General features: G+C 39.7%; 1 protein-coding gene across 2 annotated transcripts in view; it reads right to left on the reverse strand.

Moving 5' to 3' along the window:
* negr1 (neuronal growth regulator 1) overlaps positions 1-21,437 on the reverse strand; it is a 181,500-nt gene that overhangs the window by 75,091 nt on the left and 84,972 nt on the right. For both annotated transcript variants that reach the window (XM_004561477.5, XM_004561478.6), the window contains exon 3: positions 7,882-8,007. In XM_004561477.5, coding sequence (XP_004561534.1) covers positions 7,882-8,007 — 126 coding nt within the window. The remainder of the gene's footprint in view (positions 1-7,881; positions 8,008-21,437) is intronic.

The raw sequence follows: 21,437 nt of genomic DNA on the forward strand, positions 1-21,437 counted from the left end.
CTCAAGGACTTCACTGTTAAGCACAACTTTCTCATGGCTAATTAAGCTATTACAGAAAAAGTCTTCAAAAACATTAAAGTCCACACATATTTGCTCTTCTCATAGCACGTCAACAATAATGATCAGTGTTTTTTTAAGTGCCTGCTTCAGCTCTCTCTAATGAAGAACATGCACTAACTTTCTATGAACCGATTTGAGCCAAATTATCATCTCAATAAACTGTTTATGGCCACACTTCACTGGATTCACAAAGTTTATTATTAGCTTGCACTTTGCTGGTTGGCAGGAAGGGGACAGAGGGGAAAAAATGCAAACACAAAACAGTCAGAGTGGGAATAGGAACCTGACAGTCAGTCAGAGCAATTTATCATTCTGTCAAACTTCACTGACTGCTGCAGCAGAACCATCTACAGTGCAAAAAAATCTCTGCCCACTACTCCAAAATGACTGAGTGTTGAGGAGAGGAAGGCCAGAAAACTATACCTGACATGTAGAAGTGTTTGTTATTAAACACACCTGCTTGGCTTTACGTCAATGAGGTAGCTAAAATAGCAAGAAATTTGTCCTGCGTCTGTAACAATCAAACATAACAGATAAACCATTAGTGTGATTTGTAAAACATGTGCTTTAAGAGTTAAAACACATTAAGTTTTTTCTTTTTCCCCCGCCAGCTCTATCTACTGATAAACGAGTTCAGGATGGTCACTAGCTAACCAGTACACTTCCAGTACACTAACCAGTACACTTCCAGGGTTGTTCCTGTCCCAGTATAGTCCTAAACATGGCAGGAAATATAATCATTGTGAAATGAGTCCATGTTGCATTGTTTGATGGAAATGTATTCCTATTCCTGTTATTTGTGACTTTTATTAAATAAATTAGTTTACACGCAAATTCAACAAAACACAGCGATGTGGAAAAGAAAAGAAAATGCAACATTATCCAAATTATACATGAGTTATAGGATAAAAATAAACAACTATTCAGTAAAAAAAGTTTTAAAATTGTCCCTGGTCTTTGTTTGTTTTTTATGAGGGAGAGCTTTTTACCATCTGGCTCGTTACAGTCAAATAACCTTATTTAACAGGATATACTAGAATATGTTTCTGTGCTTTATTGATCAAAAACGCACTTGTTATTTATACTTTACATTGCTGCAGCAGACAGTTTCACCCTCTGTCAGAACTCCCTTTTCTGCTCCTCAGACGCTTCGGTTTGAACAGTAGTTACGAACATAACCAACATGGATCGCTAAAGAACGCTAACAACATGGTACAACATAACAATAAACTTTAGCGACATGCGACTTTCTCACTGAGAAGTCATTGTTCATGTTAGTAAAGCCCAAATGGATAAATAAACTAATTAGCATTATAATGCAAACTCCTTTATAATGATCCTGCAGCGTCTGTGGAATCACACTGCAGCTCCAAATTGGTAATTAATTTCCTCTGCTTCCCAAAATAACTCTTGTTTACAAGCAGCCAACCTGCTGCAACTGTCTCAGCAATAATCCTTGCATTCAGTTTTTTAATGTGTCTATAGTATTATGTAACAAAGCATGCATGTACATACTGCAAATAATAGTTGGTGTGATGATCACTGCAGTGAGAAGCATAGCAAATGTAAGGTATGGTGTGCTGCATCATTACAGTAACGTTAATGCTAATTTACCGACATCAAATGACCTGATTACAGATGTACGCCATCTATAATGTAAACCACTGCCATTATTAACCTCACCTAGTAGCTTTGAACTGAGCATGTTTGAGCTAGGTCGGTCTCACACAGTGCTCTGTGCTGTGGTTTACAGACCCCCAAAATACAATAAGAACTTCTTAAATGACTTTTCTGATCTGTTGGCTGAAATTATGCCAAAATATGATCATGTCCTTATTATTGGGGACTTCAATATTCATGTGTGCTGCCCTGACAAGCCAATGGCAAAGGACTTTTTAAATCTTATTGACTCTTTTGATCTTGTGCAACCTGTGTCTGTGCCTACACAAAAATATGGGCACACGTTGGATCTTGTTTTAACTCACAATTTACCTGTCTCTAACTTAGAGGTTTGTGATGTTGTATGGTCAGACCATAGGCCTGTCCTGTTTGAGGTTTTCCTTCCTTGTACTAAAGTTAATCTTCCTCCTGTTGCTGCTAGGAGCTGTCGTATTTTTAACCCTTCCTCTGCTGGACAGTTCTCTATTGTTTTTAATCAGAACGGCGGCCTTCCTGATTTCATATGCAATGATACAGAAGAACTGAGTACGTGGTTTTATTCTGTCTGCCAAACTGCTTTAGATTCAGTGGCCCCCTTTAAGCTTAAGCAAGTTAAAGCCAAATCTGAACCCTGGCTGAATGAAGACACCCGGGCTGCCAGAAGAAAGTGCAGGAGAGCTGAACGTAAATGGAAGAAGGATCAACTTCAGGTGTCATACCAAATGTTACAAGATTACTGGAATTCTTACCAGAAAACTGTAAAAGATGCTAAGAGGAAACATTTCGCTACTATTATTCAGGCAAATTGTCGTAAGCCTCATGTCTTATTTAAGACTATTGACATGGTCCTTCATGCTCCACAGTCTTCTGTCGAGTCTTCTCAGGAAATTTGTGAAAACTTCCTACACTTTTTTATTGATAAAGTGCTATCTGTCAAAGCACAGACTTCCCAGTCCGTTCCCGACCCTTCTACCCCTGTCCCTAGTTCTGCTGTCTTTGACAGGTTCGAGCCAGTTTCCATGCTCTGCCTGCAGGAGTTGGTTGCTCACATGAAGCCCTCAGGTTCCCCTTATGATGCTCTCCCTCCTCGATTTTTCAAAGAGGTTTTTCTCACTATAGCATCAGCTGTACAATCCATTGTAAATAGTAGTCTGTCCTCTGGTGTTGTACCTGTCAATCTCAAACATGCAGTGATTCAGCCTCTACTCAAAAAACCTGCTCTTGATCCTGATATTATTGCGAATTACAGACCTATTTCCAAACTGCCTTTTATCTCAAAGATTCTTGAAAAGGTAGTTTACAAGCAATTAATGTCCTTCCTAGAAGAACACGGTATTTTAGAAGTTTTCCAATCTGGTTTTAAAGCTTTACATAGTACTGAATCTGCCCTTTTAAGAGTTTTTAATGATGTGTTTTTGGCAAATGACTCAGGTGACTGTGTTATTATTGTGCTGTTAGATTTAACTGCTGCTTTTGATACAGTGGATCATAATATTTTAATTTCCCGTTTAGAGCAGTTGGTGGGTATGCGGAGTACCGCACTGCAGTGGCTCAGATCCTATTTGGCAGAGCGAACTTTCTCTGTGAAACTAGGGGAGTTTGTATCCTCTACTGCTTCTCTTCAATGTGGGGTTCCACAGGGTTCAGTTTTAGGCCCGCTTCTTTTCTCTCTATATCTCCCACCCCTTGGGTCTATTTTCAGGAAACATGGGATTTCTTTCCACTGCTACGCCGATGACTCCCAGATTTATTTCCCACTTAAAAAGATAAATGGCTTCTCAGTAGACCCGCTGCTCAGATGCCTTGATGAAATAAGGACTTGGATGGCTTTGAGCTTTTTACATTTTAATGAACAGAAAACAGAAGTGATGGTTTTTGGTGGCGCTTCTGAGGCCACTATTATAGATCTTGGTTCACTGGCACAGTATGTTAAACCAGTCATCACTAATCTGGGAGTTAAAATAGAGGCAAATCTTAAACTTGAAAGCCAGGTCAGAGCTGTTGTAAGATCTAGCTTTTTTCATTTGAGGGAATTAGCCAAAATAAAGCCTATCTTATCGAAACAGCATTTTCAGACAGTAATCCATGCCTTTGTTACTTCTAGGCTGGATTATTGTAACGCACTTTATTTTGGGGTTAGTGATGCGTCCATTAGGCGCCTGCAGGTTGTGCAAAATGCTGCAGCACGTCTTTTAACTGGAACAAAAAAGTTTGAGCACATTACCCCTATTTTAATTTCGCTCCACTGGCTACCTGTACATTTTAGGATTGTTTTTAAAATTCTCTTATTTGCTTTTAAATCTCTTAATGGCCTGGCCCCCCCCTACCTCTCGGAGCTACTACAACCATATACACCTGCCCGTTCCCTTAGGTCCGCCAATCAGCAACTCCTTAAGGTACCGAAAACTAAGTATAAACTTAAAGGTGATCGTGCTTTTGCTGTAGCTGCTCCAAAGTTGTGGAATGATCTGCCCTTGCATGTTAGGCAGGCCTCTTCTCTCTCTGAATTTAAAAGTCTTCTTAAAACATATTTATTCGCTGAAGCCTTTGGCATTGATTAGAGGGGTTGACTCAATTTGTTTTAACATGTTTCAATTTATTGTATCTATTTATTTTATTGTATCTCATTTTAATTTTCTTTACGTATGCTATTAACATGTACAGCACTTTGTGAAACTCTGGTTTTATGTTAAAGTGCTTTAGAAATAAAGTTGGTATGGTATGGTATGGTATAATCCAGATCCCTTCCCAGACGCCTTGACCCCCACTCACATGAGTCACATGATATGGTGGGGTTCACCTGAAACCTTGGCTGATTGTGACCCACACCTGTTTTTACACCTTGGCTCATGTGATTAGGCAGAGGATCAATAGGGGGTTCATGACCCTCTTAGGGACACTCCCAATAGGGCTTAAAATCTGGGACTCTCCACCAGTTACGCTTAGAACTGAAGAAGCTTGTCAGATGAAACATCTTCAAGAAACTTAAAGAAGACCAAATGTGTTTCTTTCCGAGCTCCTTGGACTTCGACAAAGAAGCAAAGCAGAACCATGACGAGACATGATGCCACTGTCAAAAATGTGGGATTTAAGCCATTTACCATTGTTACCAACTCTGTGGCCATAAAAAACTCCCCGAGACAGCTCTCCTTGAACCTGGTTCTTTACAATGAAGTGCCTTGAGCTGACTGTTGTTGTGATTTGGCGTTACATTAATAAGACTGAATTAAACTGAACAGCTGTATTTGCCACAACGAACATCTGATCCATATGAGGCTCACGGCCCACTTCATTGAGACTACTGAACTTCATGTTCCTTTTGGTGCCACTGGAGAAGAAGCAATTATAGTCTAGATGTAGTTTTTAGATTTTATTTTGCACTGATGGCATTTTTATGTTTTTGTAGCTGATCATAGAATTTTAGTTTTCAAGTTTGTTTGTGTTCTTCTGTAAAACTTGAATCTTTTCAGTTTCAGTTTAGTAGATGTACTCGTGTTGTTTATTTAAAATGTAGTTGAACATTGTTGTCATGAATATATATGAACTTTAAGCTTGTCAGCCACAGTGACTGGACACATATTGTCATATGTATCCATAATGACTGACATTAAAAACGTTTTTATAAGACGTTTTTCCATATTGCCAAGCCCTAACTAAATCTTGCCAAGCATAATTCACAAAAGATTGATTTTTTTATTACTGTATTTTTTATGTGTGTGCTGCATATTTGTAGTTTTTATTTTCTACAAGCATGCTATCTATTCACAAAGTCTCTTAAATAAGCCTCTTGGATGGAAAGAAATCCCCCAACAGTCCCCAAAGTTGCCCACAAAATGTTCCCAAGTAAAAAGAGCGATTGTTATGATCATTTCAACACATGCCAAGGCTTACTTTACATGTCTAGATCCCCATCTGTCTCATTTTATAAATGACTTAACAGAGCTGTAGTTTTGACTATATTTATACCCTGGAAGTAATTACCTTATACGTGCAGAATTCATGAATCAATTTGCAATTACAGTCCCAGCACTGTTAGTTTTTAAAGTCTGCTGCTATTTGACAGATCATTCACAAACGAGGTAAATATTCCCATATGCTCTGATAGCACATTCAAATTGGCCATGCACTGGTTAAAGCATGCTCTGCATATCCAAGGGATTTAATGGAATTCCATCGATAGGTAATTAGCCTATTACAACCTTTCAGTTGTACCACATCCTTTGGTCAAATCACCCTTACTAGAACTGACTCAAAGATCCCATGGCAAACGGCTTCTTTTCTGATGTGCTGGGAGACAGTCTGTGATTACATTTAGTCCTGGGCCCTTTCATTTGACCAGCATATCATTTCTTCCCTGGCATACTTCAAAGTGTGGACACTTCAAAGTAGAATGAGTGACTGCCACTCGGACTCTGAGGATGGCTCTTTTGATCATCCTCTGAAAACTCCTCTAATGCAATCAGGGCAAGCACGCCAGAGAGAAGGATTTGACAGCCATAAGATAAATGCAGTAATCCTCATAGCTATCAGATAAGCACAGCATGCTCTAATCCATTAATATGAAAATGAGGGAGGACTCAAAGTGGCTGGGTGGGGGCTTCAGAGCAACAGTTAAACACTTTGGAATAAGTCTTCAAAGGAAGGATTCAGAATTTAAACTATTTAATGATCTGTGTGTGTGTGGGGGGGGTGCCCAGGATAACAGCTTCCTACATCATAACACTAAATTATTTTGTTAATGCACTTACAAGGTGTAAGAGCAAATCTGATGTCTACCTGCAGTGATGTGAGTTAAAGTCTTCCAGCAACTCTTGAGTAACCATCAACCTGCTTTTATAGCAGTCCTCAGTTTTAACCTCTGCATCCTGTTTTATTACATTTGACCCTGAGTTTCTGTTTATGCTCTCCTGTTATTAAGATGTTTGTGTTTACGGCATCGTTCAGATACTCTATTATTCTAGTCTTGGTTATGGTTATATTGAGTCTTTCTGATTTTACTTTATGTTTCCTACTGATAGCTTTCAGTTTTGCAATCGGCTGGTTTGACTCTTACTTTTGGTAGTAATAGTTTGCTCAGTGTTTTTCCTGTCGTCTGTTCTCCCTGTCTCATTTTTCTCGTGGTGCCTGGTCCACTGTCATTGACTCTGACTCTTCTTGACTCTGAGTATTTGTCTTTATTTTATTTTGAAGGGTTTTTTTTAACCTGTGTCTCATTCCTATTGACATGAAATGCATTATATGTTTCCAGGATAGTGCTCTGATAAAGGTCAAAAAGACTGACGACTCCATCAGATCACCATCTGGAGTATGTAGGGGACCAGGGAGAGACCACCAACCAACCTTCACACAGCAGTAATGTATGTCAGGTGGTACAGTGTGTTAAACTGTCAGAATTCAGCATTTAGCGTTTGGTCAGATGCTGCGAAAGTTTTAAATGTCCACAAAATGCAGCGATTAGCGTCAGATTGCAATTGTCATGGCTATAATGTTAGCCAGTGCAAGCATGCCTAACAATATATATGGAACATTTTAGCCTTTTGACCCATAGCCTAAAATTCTTAGCCCTTGCAAACATTTTACAATTGCAATGCTAGCCTGGAAAAGAAATGACAATGTGCCACCTCCTCCTTCTTCAGCATGTAAGAATAGACAAGAACCCTTGTAGGCGTATGCTTTCTCTGTCAGAATTGCTGCCTCAGTGCATACACTCCGTACACTACCTATGGTACTAAAAAAAAAAAAAATCCCTCTTTCAGACGTTTGGAGTTGGAAGAAACTGTAAGTATTGGTTGTAGTGGGGTGTGTCAACGTGAAGTCTGTAGCTGCTCATTTTCTGATTGCTTTAGTTGTAAAGGTAGATGCAGACTTGGCTTCTGTCTGTCCCCCAACTTTGTTTTTTGAAGGAACTCAGTTGTTCCATCTGACCACCTGCTCTTCTAATGCAAATCCATCCAATCACATTTATCTCCTATTCTATCTCTCTATCCTCTTGCTATTTCTTTATCTGCAACATTACTAGAAGTACTCTGTCCTGTTCATACAATCACCTATTGATATTTTCCGTGCTTCCCCATTACTGCTTTCTATTCAGCTATCCTTCTATCCATTTATCCATCCCTTCATTCATTAGCATTGGGTATGTGAGAGGTGATGTGAACTCACCTAATGGGGTTATGTGTCTCCAGGTAATGGTTGGCTCAGGTTTCCCACTGGCTGTGCAGATGAGAGACACATTGCTGCCCTCGTTTACCGTGATGTCAGGGGAAATGTCATATATCTTGGGAGGAACTACAAAAAAAAAGAAAAAGAAAGGAAAGGGAGAACATATAAACAAGATTAGCATTTCAAAGTGAAATATGATTCCTCCAGCAATATCATCTATATGTACGATTAAATTAGAGAGGAAATCAGTGTATGATGAATAATACAGTAAGAACAGTAAGAAGAATATATGTTTCGGTAAATGCTCCTTCACTTTACTGTTTGCATAAATCCCACATTACATGTCATATTCAGACCCCATGAGTCTGACATTGTCACCTTGTTAGATATTCAGAGTGGGCATAAGGGGAGTGTGACTTTCCCCTTGGCAGTTACTCCTACTCAACTGCATCAGTGACTATCACAGTCATGACTGAGGCTACATTGGGTAGTGCACACTTAGTATAGGTTAAGCAGGTTTAAACAAAGAAGCAGACAGTCGGATCAAAATAAACGGAGGCACAGTATAAGACAGGCTAAATGTTAGCGGTGGAGGAAAGAAATGAATACAGCATAGCATGCATGGTGATAGTGTATTGTTACTGGGACACCAAATATCAATATTTTATTAAACTGAATATGAACAAGAGGGCTAATCTTATGCACCACCATCCTGAGATAACATAAGCTAAATAAACTTGACAACCTCCTAACCTCCTCGGTGTAAGCTAATAACTCCATTCCATGAGTAAAAATAGGATACCAAATCTATTAAACTAAAAACGAAGAAATATTTGATATTCTGTGACCGAGGGCTTGAGTGTGTTGCACACTCACGATACTTTTTATCCATAAGGCGATTGCACGCCTCACAGGAGGACTTTTCTGCAAACAGTCACAGTCTGACTTGCACTGATTGCAATCACTCAAATTGCCAATATGTTGCCATCACACTGAATGAGTCTTTGTCACTGAGTGCAACTTGAGGGGACTCGACTCAACTGACCACCAGCTGGTTGTACATTAATATAGAACAGGAAGGTTGCCCAGCACAAATGTGATGGTTAAAATGGAAATTTCTGTTAAATGCAGATTTAACACCATCAGATATGTAATTTCTAACAATTTATCACAGTTAATTGCTCTATTATAGAAAACAAATTCCATGTAATTGCCAAATTGACCGCACTGAATTGCAGACTGATGTCAGACTAAGGCTAACTCCGTCTTATGTTAACATTTACAGCAGGCTTTAGTGTTTGGTATTTGACAAGTCTTTCCTGGCCTATCCTGTCAAATAGGGGTTGATGTAGGAGACGCCCTGTACAGCTCACCAATCAGAGACAGACAATTAACGTCAATGTGTTTGTACTGGAACATGGACACTCCACACAGAGGGGCCCCAGCCAGGAGGCTAGTGGATCTAAACTAGCCAAATGGGGCTATGAGCCAACACTTTGCCCATGATTAGCTCACCTCTCGCTAAAAAGAATCAATCTGGCAACTTATTGTATGACATCCTCTGTTGTATAAGTATATCGAGGTCCCAGTATATGTATATCGAAATATGGAAATAATTCTTAGATATTTTTACAAAAACATGAACAAGCTTTAAACAGATCTTGTCTTCCTAGAATCACTAGTGTATAACATCTGTTGGCGATATACTGATATAATGATTGAGGGTAAACAGAAGTTAACTAACGTGCTCTCACAGCCAGAAAATGAATGACAGCACAAAGTGTGGCTCAACTAAAAAGTTTTAAATGTGAATAATAATTGAATACACTTTGACACTTTTTAATCACAGACACTGCGACACACTGCAGATAGATGTCTCCTAATGGCTCATGTATCACGGTACCTTTGTTACTTTGGGAAATACTTCATGATGGTATTGTAAGTTACTATGCGTAGCCCCTAAAACCAAACTCCCCAAAAGTAAGTAATTCATAGATCTGTAGCCGGGCTTAGAGGGTGTTTATCATCAATTTGGGGGAAAAAAAATATATTGACGGCAGCTCATGAGAAGTCCCCGCTGGACATCACTTACACGTATAATTGGAAAGTTTCTGTGCACTTAAATCCTCTTGGAGCTTTGATGTTAAAAGCTTCGGTATTTAGGGTGTTCAAAACGCAGAGAGAAACACATGAAGCCATCCACAAAGGCCTTTGCATGCATTTGAATAAGCACACATGCAGGTACATGTGCATGTGCGCACACACTGCTGCCAGCTTATGAGACACTATTTTAATCTGCAAGATTTGAATCTCAGCGGGGGCTTTTCTGCAGTGGACTGTGTTATACAGTAATGGATTCTCACTCATCTGGGTCCAACTATTCAACTATTCTACCCTCTGATCCTGCCTGATGCCTGCTAAAAAAACAACAAAGGAAAAGTTGATTCAACAATGTCTAGAGTTCCCCCCTTTAGGCCCACCAACACATTTTAGTCACATGGTCTTTTGTGTCATTGAACTTTCACTTCAGCATCAATTTCTCCCCTTCACTCTGTTATGAGTATACAAAGGGCACTGCAAAGAATTTAAACGCAAGCAAAACCTGCAACTTATAAACAATAAATGAGTTTCTTTAGTGCACAGAAAACAATCTGTGGCTTGGACAATGTAAAAGTATAAAGCTAATAACGGAACTCCGATGACCAACATTAAGGCCATAAACAGCATGCTATAACTTTAACAAGGTTATATGTGTCCCACTTGTGTATTAAGAGCGAACAGCCAATCGGTTTTATAACTCTGCGATTTAAAGGAAACAAACAGCACTGTATGACTCACAAGTGGTACCACCAACCAGCAACCTGCACTGACCCAGGCATAACCAACCAATGAAACAAGGGAATGCCCATGAAAACATTTGCAGTGCTGCTGTTTTTTGTTGAGGGATGATAGGCGTCGCTTTTGATCAACAGATCTGGATCTAAATGAGATGAAAGTGGCGGACCTTCTGTGGGAGAGGACCGGAGGCGATGTTGAATCTAGGTTATTGCTTGTCAGACTCCTGTGTTTACTTGCTGTAGGACCCCAGTGTTGACACATCTCCTCAGTGTCTGATAGCACAAAATTGAAAATGTTGGGGTTGTCTACTGATCCTATCTCTCTTTGGCAGGGACTGAGAGGTTTTCAAAGGTTTAGATGAAGAGCCCACAGTTTTTCAGCTCAGAGATGCTGTAGCACAGTGGCTTTACTGTATAACAATGCTTGCTCCAGTTAAGAATAACAACCGATGCTGTGAAACAGAATAAAAGATCAATAGGTACCAGTCAAACTTTAGACACTGAGTGAAAAACTTTTTATCATTATGGCGCTGCGGTATCTGAACAACTGAACAGTAATTTATTCACCAGACAATAGTCCATGTTTTCGATTCATGCCTTTTAAATCTATTACAGTAACTACCCGAAGGCTTTTTTATAATTGTAAATTTGCTCTAATACCTCTAGTATGGAGGGAAAAACTACTATAATGAATAATTAAATGTATACAACACTGAATGCATTCAAGTAATATATTTAAAAAATGTAGGTACATATGATTATTTAAAGCCATGATAAGAAGAAGAAAGAAAGCACATCCTCTTTCAGTTCTAAGGTTTTACATATCAAGACACATGATACAAATAATTTGATAACTACAACCTCAGATCAACTCCAAAACATGACATACTACATTGTGCCATTATTTATTTAACAGAAACTAAGCCAAATGCATAAGCATAAGTGTGTGCAATATTAGATCCACCCTTACTGCTGCTTTAGGAATTAAGAGGTTAAGTAGCAGCCGGATGGATTAACTGATCATCAGCAAGTGTGAGCACCTCTACAAAAGGAGACGTTTTGTCAGTTTAGTGGTCTGGAGCACTCAGGTGCCTGTTAACACAATGCCAAGAAAGAAAGACGTCAGCGATGGTCTTGGAGAAGCAATTGTTGCTGCCCATCAATCGGGCGAGGTTATGAGGCCATTTCCAAACATTCGCAAGTGAGAAAGATTATTTACAAGTGGAAAACATCCAAGACAGCTGCCAATCTCTCCAGGAGTGGACATCGCACCATCCCAGCAAATTCATTCAAGTTCATGACAGTACAATTAGAAACAGACTGGATAAGTATGGCTTGTTTACAACGGCTGTCAGGAGAAAGCATCTTCTCTCTAAAAAGAACATGGCAGCACAGCTTAGGTTTGCGAGGTTGCGTCTGAACAAACCACAAGACGTCTGGAACAATCTCCTTCGAACAGACGAGACCAAAGTACAGATGTCTGGCCATAATGCACAGCACCACGTCTGGCAAAAACCAAACACAGCCTATCAGCACAAACATCTCATACCAACTGTCAAGGAGGGGTGATGATTCGGGCTTGTTTTGCAGCCACAGGCCCCGAGCACCTCGCAGTCACTGAGTCCGCTATGAACTCCTCTGTATACCAAAGTATTCTGGAGTCGAATGTGTGGCCATCTGTCAGACAGATAAAGCTTGGCTTGAACTGGGTCACGTAGCACCAGCAGTTCTACAACTGAATGTGAAAAAGAAAAGTCAGTGTGTTATCCAGTCAAAGTCCGGACCTTGAAATCCTTAGTGAACTGAATTGACACTGTAAAGAGGAGTGGGCCAAAATTCCTCCACAATGCCTTTGTACAGAAAATGATTGCTTTTGTAGAAAACTGGTTCTATAAGCTTCTGAATCACAGGGTGCACTTCGTTTGTTTGGCTTCATTCTTGTTAAATAAGGTGTAATATCACAGGTTGGTGTTTATCTGAATTTGTATCTACTTCATTTAAAAAAAACTGCTTTTATTATGTCCTGACATGTAAAACCTGTATTTACATTTGCATTAATTATTCTATGTAATCATCATTGGTTTTGAATTTTAAAAGCATTTCATCTTTTATCTATTTATTTTGGGAACAAGTTCCTTTGTATTTTCCTGGTTTATTTGCAAAAACTCCATTTCTGCTTAACTATACAAATGAGCGGGGGTACCACTCAAAATGCGTAATAAGGTCAACTCTTCACCTTTTGGTGTTAAATAAGTTAAACTCTTATCACGGACAAATGGGGAAATCACTGAAAGCATGTGTCATGTTTTGTCTCACTACAGCGGCCCCTCAGCGGCTTTTTAAAGAGGCAGATATGGGGGAAAGTTTGCATAACTGCAAATTTATTTTAGTTTAATAATGCAATGCTGCTATTAAGTATGAAGTGTTTATTGTGTAGGGAATAGGAAATGAGTGATAGCGTGACAAAATATGATTTTGCCATCTGTTGTTTCTCCTGTACAAAAAAAACTAAAAACTAAAATCCTAAATAATATCTTACATGTTTTTTATTAAGTGGGAGTCTTGTTGCTAGGTTACAGTGCAAAGACTTTGCAATTTGTGTTGCTGAGGGGTCCGTATGATGGACACAGGACTGAACGGGTTGTGTATTTGCCTGCGAGTACCTTTTCCTACAAATGTTTTAGTGACAAAGCTCGTATTAACAAGAGCACGAGTCTCATACTGACATGTGACTCGTGTTAATACAGAAAAACGTTTGTACGTGTCGGTGGTAACTTATATGACTATATAGCTAATGACTTTATTTTCTTATTGCTACAGTCAAAAGAAAGTTGTTATTTTCATTGATGCCATTTATATTTATTATCTCTGGACCATCCTGTCCTTCAGTGTGCATTAGAGCCCAATGACATACCAGCTGATATAAGGTATCTGCAATGGCTGATCAACCAACATTTAAAAAGTAAGGAGGATATGACAGAAACACCCTTCAAATGCTCCATCGACACACATAACATGCTGTAGTTATGAGTGATAGACAAGTAATTCGTTCACTCTGCATCTTACTTGTTGGAAACGCCTGCCACAGTTGTAACCCGAGTGTAAAATCCAAGACTTGGTGTGACAATAAAAGATTATCAAAGGTTTTAATTTTAAAGATTTAAAATGCATTTCATATTTTTTGCAAGGGTGCATAAATAGCTACACAACGTAAACATGAGGGAAGTTTATGTTTCATGTCTCTAATAGAAAAATATATTGAACGATATATTGGATTTTTTTAATATGAGTTTAGATATTGTTCTTCAAAGTCCTATATAGGTTCGACTGCACTGTGTATAGGGCGGCACGGTGGTTAGCACCGTTGCCGCACAGCAAGAAGGTCCTGAGTTCAATTCCACCATCAGGCCGGGGTCTTTCTGTGTGGAGTTTGCATGTTCTCCCCGTGTTTGTGTGGGTTCCCTCCGGGTACTCCGGCTTCCTCCCACCGTCCAAAGACATGCAGCTTGTGGGGATAGGTTAATTGGATAATCTAAATTGCCACTAGGTGTGAATGTGAGCGCGAATGGTTGTCTGTCCCTGTGTGTTGGCTCTGTGACAGACTGGTGACCTGTCCAGGGTGTACCCCGCCTCTCGCCCTATGACAGCTGGGATAGGCTCCAGTGCCCCCCGCGACCCTGAAAAGGATAAGCGGAAGCGAATGGATGGATGGATGCACTGTGTATATGTGGAAAGCATAAAAGGAGACGGGCAAAGTTCCATAACCTTCCATGTGCATGCATAAAAAGCTAAAGATCAGGACAGAGCCAGTCAGAGTAGCCTCCAATGGTAATAGATGAAAGTAGCTGACCTCCAAAGCAGCAGAAGCACAGCAAATACAGTCAAGCTAAAGCATTTTAAATAGAATGCCTGATGTGGGCTGGCACTGAGATCTTCTTATCTGGTGAGACTATAGCTCAACTTTCTTTGTGGCCCATCTGGACTCATGTGGGTGAATGCTGTAGTGGATATTTATGACATTTTTGCTTTTATTAGAAAAGTGAGAAAAACAAAATAATGGACATAGTGACCATGAGGACACCCACCAATAAGTGAAGTCCCTTTATGAAGCCTAAAGCTGAGAGTTTTTGAAACCTGGACCCGAAGAACAGGCTAACGAGGTGTAATTGACAAGTCATTAAATAATGTGCATATTCTTGAAAATCCTCCTCGCCGACTCTGAGAATGTCACAAAAGGGACAATTTCCCTGCTCAACTCAAGTGTTTGTGCAACCAAAAGAGTTGCTGGCCATTAAAAAGCAGCAAATGACATGTAGTAAAGCTCCAGTCTGCAGGAATTAAACTGGACATATATTATGGGTCCCAGTCCCACGACTACTTGGCTGCTCCAAATCAGCACAAACGTAACCATCCAGTGAGGTTAATGATTGGAATGTGTTATGGTCCACCATTATCTTATTTTACAGCACAATAGATGTCTCATAACATAGTAATGGAGAAACATGGTGCAAAAATGTGCATTCGGAAATACAGCATCCAACCACAGTGAGAATTTTCTACATTTCTATCTTTATTTTTTACACAAAAAGAACTAAAAGCCTCCTCCAACAGCAGTGATGACGATCTTCCTCTCTGAGGTAAAATGACACCACGGATTCTTCAGGCATTATATCCGAATGTAAGTGGCAGTATCAAGGTGCTCTTACAATGTTAGTCCAACACTTCAGAAGCCAGAATCGTCAATACCTTGACCCAATCAACACTTAGTAATGGCGGCCAGTGTGCTGGAGGTGATTAATTTCCTCTCGTTTTCACAACACTATAACGCAGTTACTCCAAGGTAACATGTGTACTGAGGCTCACTTTGTGTTTCTCAGTAAGTATATGCCAGAAGATTCTAGGATCTTTGTAATAAAGCAAACTGCTTGACCAGCCATACTACATCATGGTTTAAAAGACCGCTGATGAGTTTGAAGATTTTCTCAAAATCCCTTCCCTCTAATTCAGAATAACGCAGTAGCCGCTTCTAACTGTAGACAACTTAACTCAGTGACATGGAAGTAAAAATAAATCTTACTATACTGATCACAGTGTAAGTATATATGTACTGTAACTCGTCCTTAAAAGGTCGGGCCCGCTTAACAAAGCTTTGCAACAACGTCACAGCAATTACAAAAGCTATATATTTAAAAAATATATAATTATTATAAATCCAGTTGGGTTTTTTGTATATATAATGCACACGTCATCCTCCCCCTGTGAATGCAACACTAAGTTCTATGAATTTATTTGTTTCATGTGCTATGTTCAACATAAATAAAAAATACAACCACTTGCTCAAAGCTGCTTAGAGGAAAACTAGTCAAAACTAAAGTGGACATTCATATAAAAGTTCCTCCCTGCTGAGATAAGACGTCGCTGGAATTCTTAGTTGTTAAATTCTTGGTTAACACATTGAAAGCCTGTGAAGTTCGGTACCATTACTGTTCCCTGGGTGCCTCTCTCTGAGTGCTCCGTATCATCCCTTTTCCACCACCTCCAACTCTAACATCAGAAACAGTCACGACTGTGCGACCCCTTCAACAGCAGAACAATATAACCCTTCCCTCGATACCAACATCACCAGCTTGTTGTTTTCTTTAGGCGCTAATTCATTAACGATGCTATGATTGTCATGTTTGCCCATTCCTCTCTAATTTCCCTTCTCTAGCCCTGCGGGAGGTGCTGAGCACAAGCTGCCACAGCTGATCTGGGTGGCATCATCTCCCTCCTAGCAGATGCCTCAGGTGAATAAATAAAACCGTAATGACGCCACCTTGAATTACGGAAATGCTTACAGCTGCACTATTATAACATGGGGGGTGCACGCTACTGGGCTCTTCCATGAATTCTGACAGGCCTTTCCACGATGACTTCTGCTACTAAATTGCAGGACCCAATTACTGGCTAAACCTACTGCCATCAAGCTTTCCAATTAGAGCACAGAGGGGAACCCTGGCCACTAGCTGTAATGGACGGCAGCACGGGTGATGAGTCACAGGAAGCTGTGAGAAAGAGAGGGAAGGACAGGCAAGAAGGAAAAGAGTGCCATCCTTTATTTTCCACTGCCAGTGTTGAAACAGATGAAGATGTTGTGACTGCTCAAGACAATGCAATGCAATAATCTTACTGAAACAGAGAGGCTCTTTCATTGGAGGACACCTTTTTTTAATCATTGGCCTGAAGAAATTTGGAAGTGAATTAGGGGAAGATTTACTTGATACAATGACAGGGAAATCTTAAAATATGCTTTTAAAACTCTAAAATTACCTGCTCCCAAATTTCCCCAAACTTAATAATGAAACATAAACCCCATAAAAGTATACTGAAGTTTCTTGGATGTAATATACACCTCTATAATGTGACAGCTATTCCTAAAGGTTTTCAATTACATTTCCCCAAAGCATGCAGCAAAAAAAAAAAACCTTCCACTCTGTTAATTAGGTGTCAGACACGGAGACTAAACATAAACAGTGACAGATTATATTACGCAAAGGGATTACCTCCATTTGCAGTGTCATAAAGCATTCACAGATAATTTGTAGCACTTAACTTCGGGGAAAGTTCATCCAAACAGAAAGAGAAACATGTCACTATTTGATATGACATTTTTCTTTACTGCTTTTGAGAGAAGAAAAAATAACTTTAGTGTAAGGAAAAGGCTCGACCACACAACCTATCATGTTTGTTGTGCCTCATGTGTAACATCATCAGTTAAAGGCCCTCAGAATCAATTAGGTGATTTTTAATGTATTATACACAAATCTTAAAAAGCATGCCTAATAAATCAGAGTTGATAGATACTGAAGGTGCAGTATGCATAAAGAAAGGAAAATGGTATAATTTCAAAGTAAAGTTGTCCTCTTGACAGTCTCCCTTCTCTGTTCTACGTTCCTTCAGCCTAATGAGCAGCAGCATATACCGACCGACATATTTGCAACGCAAGCTTGATCAATAGGCTCGACCAGAGTCGTCTGCCAGCGAGGCAGCCCAGGAGTTTGTTGTATAATCCAGCTTTTTATGAAGCTAAATATTACCTAAGTCTGCCTTGGCTGAGGCCAAGTGTGACAACTACAGTGAGTGCCAGTGCAGGAATAAACACATTTTACTGCAGGATTTTTCATCATTAAATAAGGCTTTCCACCATCTAAAGGGTTGGTGCAAGCTTCAGTGCCAATGGGGATGCTCTACTCAGCTGTGATGAATTGTTTTCCTACACGTCTGTCATTGGTTCTTCAGCTGGCAGGTGAATGAGGACTTCTCAGATTGAAAGGGCAGCACGGGAAATGGGTCATCTGGGTCCCTTTTCTTTTTTAAGTTTTGCTGTCACACATAGTTTGGAAAAGATTTTTAATTTTATGTCCCCAAATTAAGTATGAACAGTCTGAATGGGTCCTCACCATAAGACCATATAACCAAACCTATGAATTGTCTAAATCTATTCTGCACAAGAAGCTGTACTACTTTTCAGCACTACTTTAACATGAAATTTAACTGTGAAGAAGGTCATGCACAGTGCTGGTCGATAGAGGCACTGTCTCTTGTAGATTATTAAATAAATGTATGTATGGGATGTTTTTTATTTATTTATTCTACTGGATTTGTGTTTTTCAGCAGTGGCAGTGTTGGAGGCTCTTCACTTACTCTACTGCTGCTATTTCTTTTTTTAAAGAGTCTGGCCAGTGTTCAGTTAGCCTTCAATGCTGGAGAAGCCTCTCAGATGAGAGTTGAAATGTCTTCAAGAACCTAAAAAAGAAGTCCAGTTGCTTTCAACTCAAGCTCTTCAGACTACCATGACACGAAAGCCCGAGAACCTACACGGACACTCTGGCTAATGAAATGCAGCAGCATCTCATCTGAAGGGAATGCACTTGCAGATCAGCCAACAAGAACTAGCAATGATTATCGAATATCGAGAAGTCGTCATTAAGTTTAATACAGGACTATAACTACGAGCCGTACAATAAAATGTGTCCGACTCAGCAAGATTAGATACGCAGGACAAATATGTAGAGTCAAAGACAACTACTGCTGTTAAAAAAAGTCGTCAAATAATACATGAACACAAGGTCAGGCATAAACGACAGCCCTCAAAGCTAGCATGTCAGAAGTCTGCAAGAACTTGAGCAGTTTGGGGTCAAAGGTAATCAAATAGTTCCCTGTGAACTTGAAACAGTTCCCTGTGTTTTGCACATCCCTCACAGGACCAGACACCCTTGTCCCATCTACCCCATGATGCAATGGGGTAGATGGATTTTATAAAGTCTGTAAAAACAGCCAAGTGAAAATGCAGACCACTTGAATTACAACAACGACACAAAAACCTGCCTCAGTCTGTTTTCAATGGATTCCTCAGATAATGACAGTTTAATGCCATTCTTTTTTAGTGTGTTTGTACCTTTGTGTGTGCCACAGGCTTGCACTGTGTGCTTTTAAACAAATGTTATACCATACGTGACTCCAATCCTATAAACTTTGAAAGTAGCTTTAGTTTTAGCTTCAACATCAACTGCTGAACTCCCATAGTGTTATTAAACATATCAATCTCAATAATTTTCAACAGAAAAAAATAAAGCAAAAACACACGCTCAGCCATACGGCAATAATAAAAAGCAATAAAAACGTCCCGAAAAAGAGATGTTTTCTTTTTCTTTCCATTTATTTGAGCCCAGCAGCAATTGAGGAGGTGGACTAACTGGTGGAATGGCAGTACCAAGACATAAAACCTCATCATCCCTTATTGCTTGTCTGTTTTTGGCATCTCTTCATATTCTAAGATCTCCTCGTGGCTACGATGTTGGGCAGGTTAATAAAGGATTAGGACGTTAGGAGCTGCAGCACACAGCAAATAGCTGAAGACACAAATAGATTCCTGGCAAGTGCACATTAGATGATGAACATTATTCCATAATGGTATCATTAAGTATGATGAATCCAGTGATTTACCCGATTAATGTACTGCACGAATTCGCTTGAGGGCCTGGTGACAGTGTATAATGGCGGTACAGTATGATGACTTACTGTATGTCAGTAGCGACACTATACAGATAGAAGCTGGCATGTGTGAAACAAACACAAGTCGAGTATTTTGTAACATAGGTGCACTCTCTACTACATCTGCAGCAGATAGTGTCTTTCCCGTCGATGTGACCTGGTTGTGTTTTGTTGCTGACTCTCAGTAAGCACCTACACATAACTGGATCACTGTTAATGCACCTGGCATACATTCTCACAGTGAAATCTATGCCAATTACTTTAGTTGCAAGCCTGAAGTTATTATTTTTTTCCTCTCAGTTTATGTCAGTGGCCCACTTTTTCGCTTCGAGGCATCATTCGTGTGTGACTGAAACAGAAATGACCCCAATACCGTGGTAACAATAACACACTGGTGAGGCGATGATAGCCTTGGAGAAAAAGAAAGAATCGGACAAACATTGGACAATTCTACCTCAAGCCTCCAAAATGCACTTGCAATGTATGGACGTCGCCGGAGTCATAGAGCGAAACAATTTTCACCACGTCGAAGGTGTGTTATTAGACAGAACGACTTCTGTTATCAGGAGGTTGAAGTTGAGACTTTATCAGTATTTCATGCAAACTGTGTGTATTTATTCTAATAACACACGAGTCATTAATTTGGGAGCTGGTGAGATGATCAAGGCGATAAAAGACAAAAAGAATTGTGAAAGTAAAATCAAACATGCTGAGAACACGCTTTGCCCTGTGCAGCAATGTGAGGAAACTATAGACACCGTTTCTATTCAACTTGTAATTAACCATAACTTTATGATAATAATCCTGTCATGACCTAATGGTGCAAAAATAACATGCTTCCGCAAATGTCACAACCAATACATATGATGAGTAATTGCCAGTGAGGTTAACGATGCACAAAGCGTGATTATGGAGAGCTTGTTACCAATTTCATGCACTTCTGGGGATTTCGTGAATTAAGGGAAATCAATTGATGAAAATGAACTTTTCGAAATACCTTGTGAGAGGCAATTAATCTTCAATGGGAGAGCTGCACTGGCCATGTAATTCAAAGATAAGCTATCTAATTTATTCATGCTAATCAGTGTCTTTAAAGCCACAGCATCTTGCTTATAAACAAAATTCCTCTACGTGTGGGACACTTAAATCTCAAGGATGATTGCTGGTTTTTCAATTAGCTGCATGGCAGCAAAGTGTCTCTGATTGGTGTGGCTACTCACAGGCCCCTTAAATAGTTTACTGTCACAAATAAACAGAGAGACTGTGAGAGGGCATGCAGCTTTCAGGCTGCAAAATGTGAGCCAGGGATTAAATGACCACTGCTATGGGTGCATCTCAGCTCTTAGCTTGTGTGTATGAACTAATAATGTGATGGGACACAATCTTGGCCTCCATCTGTCACTGATCCTAAAGGTCAAAGTTCAACCTTTAGAGCCTGGGTCTTGATTAATGGGGAGAAAGCAGTTTGCAGCTAGCACACATACAGTCATAACAAAAGAGCTGAGCTCAGTGGGTGTTTGGATCTGCTCTTTATTGGCCTGTTGCTCATCAGTAGGTCTTTGTGTTTCATTATTTATGAAAAAAAATTTGGATTATTAGTTAAAAGTAGTTATTTAATAGAAAACAAAAATGCTGTACTCATAAAAGTGATTGTGTAATTACGTTTTCTATTAAATTGATGCATTC

Source organism: Maylandia zebra, linkage group LG15 (assembly GCF_041146795.1).
Source record: "Maylandia zebra isolate NMK-2024a linkage group LG15, Mzebra_GT3a, whole genome shotgun sequence".
NCBI lineage: Eukaryota > Metazoa > Chordata > Actinopteri > Cichliformes > Cichlidae > Maylandia > Maylandia zebra.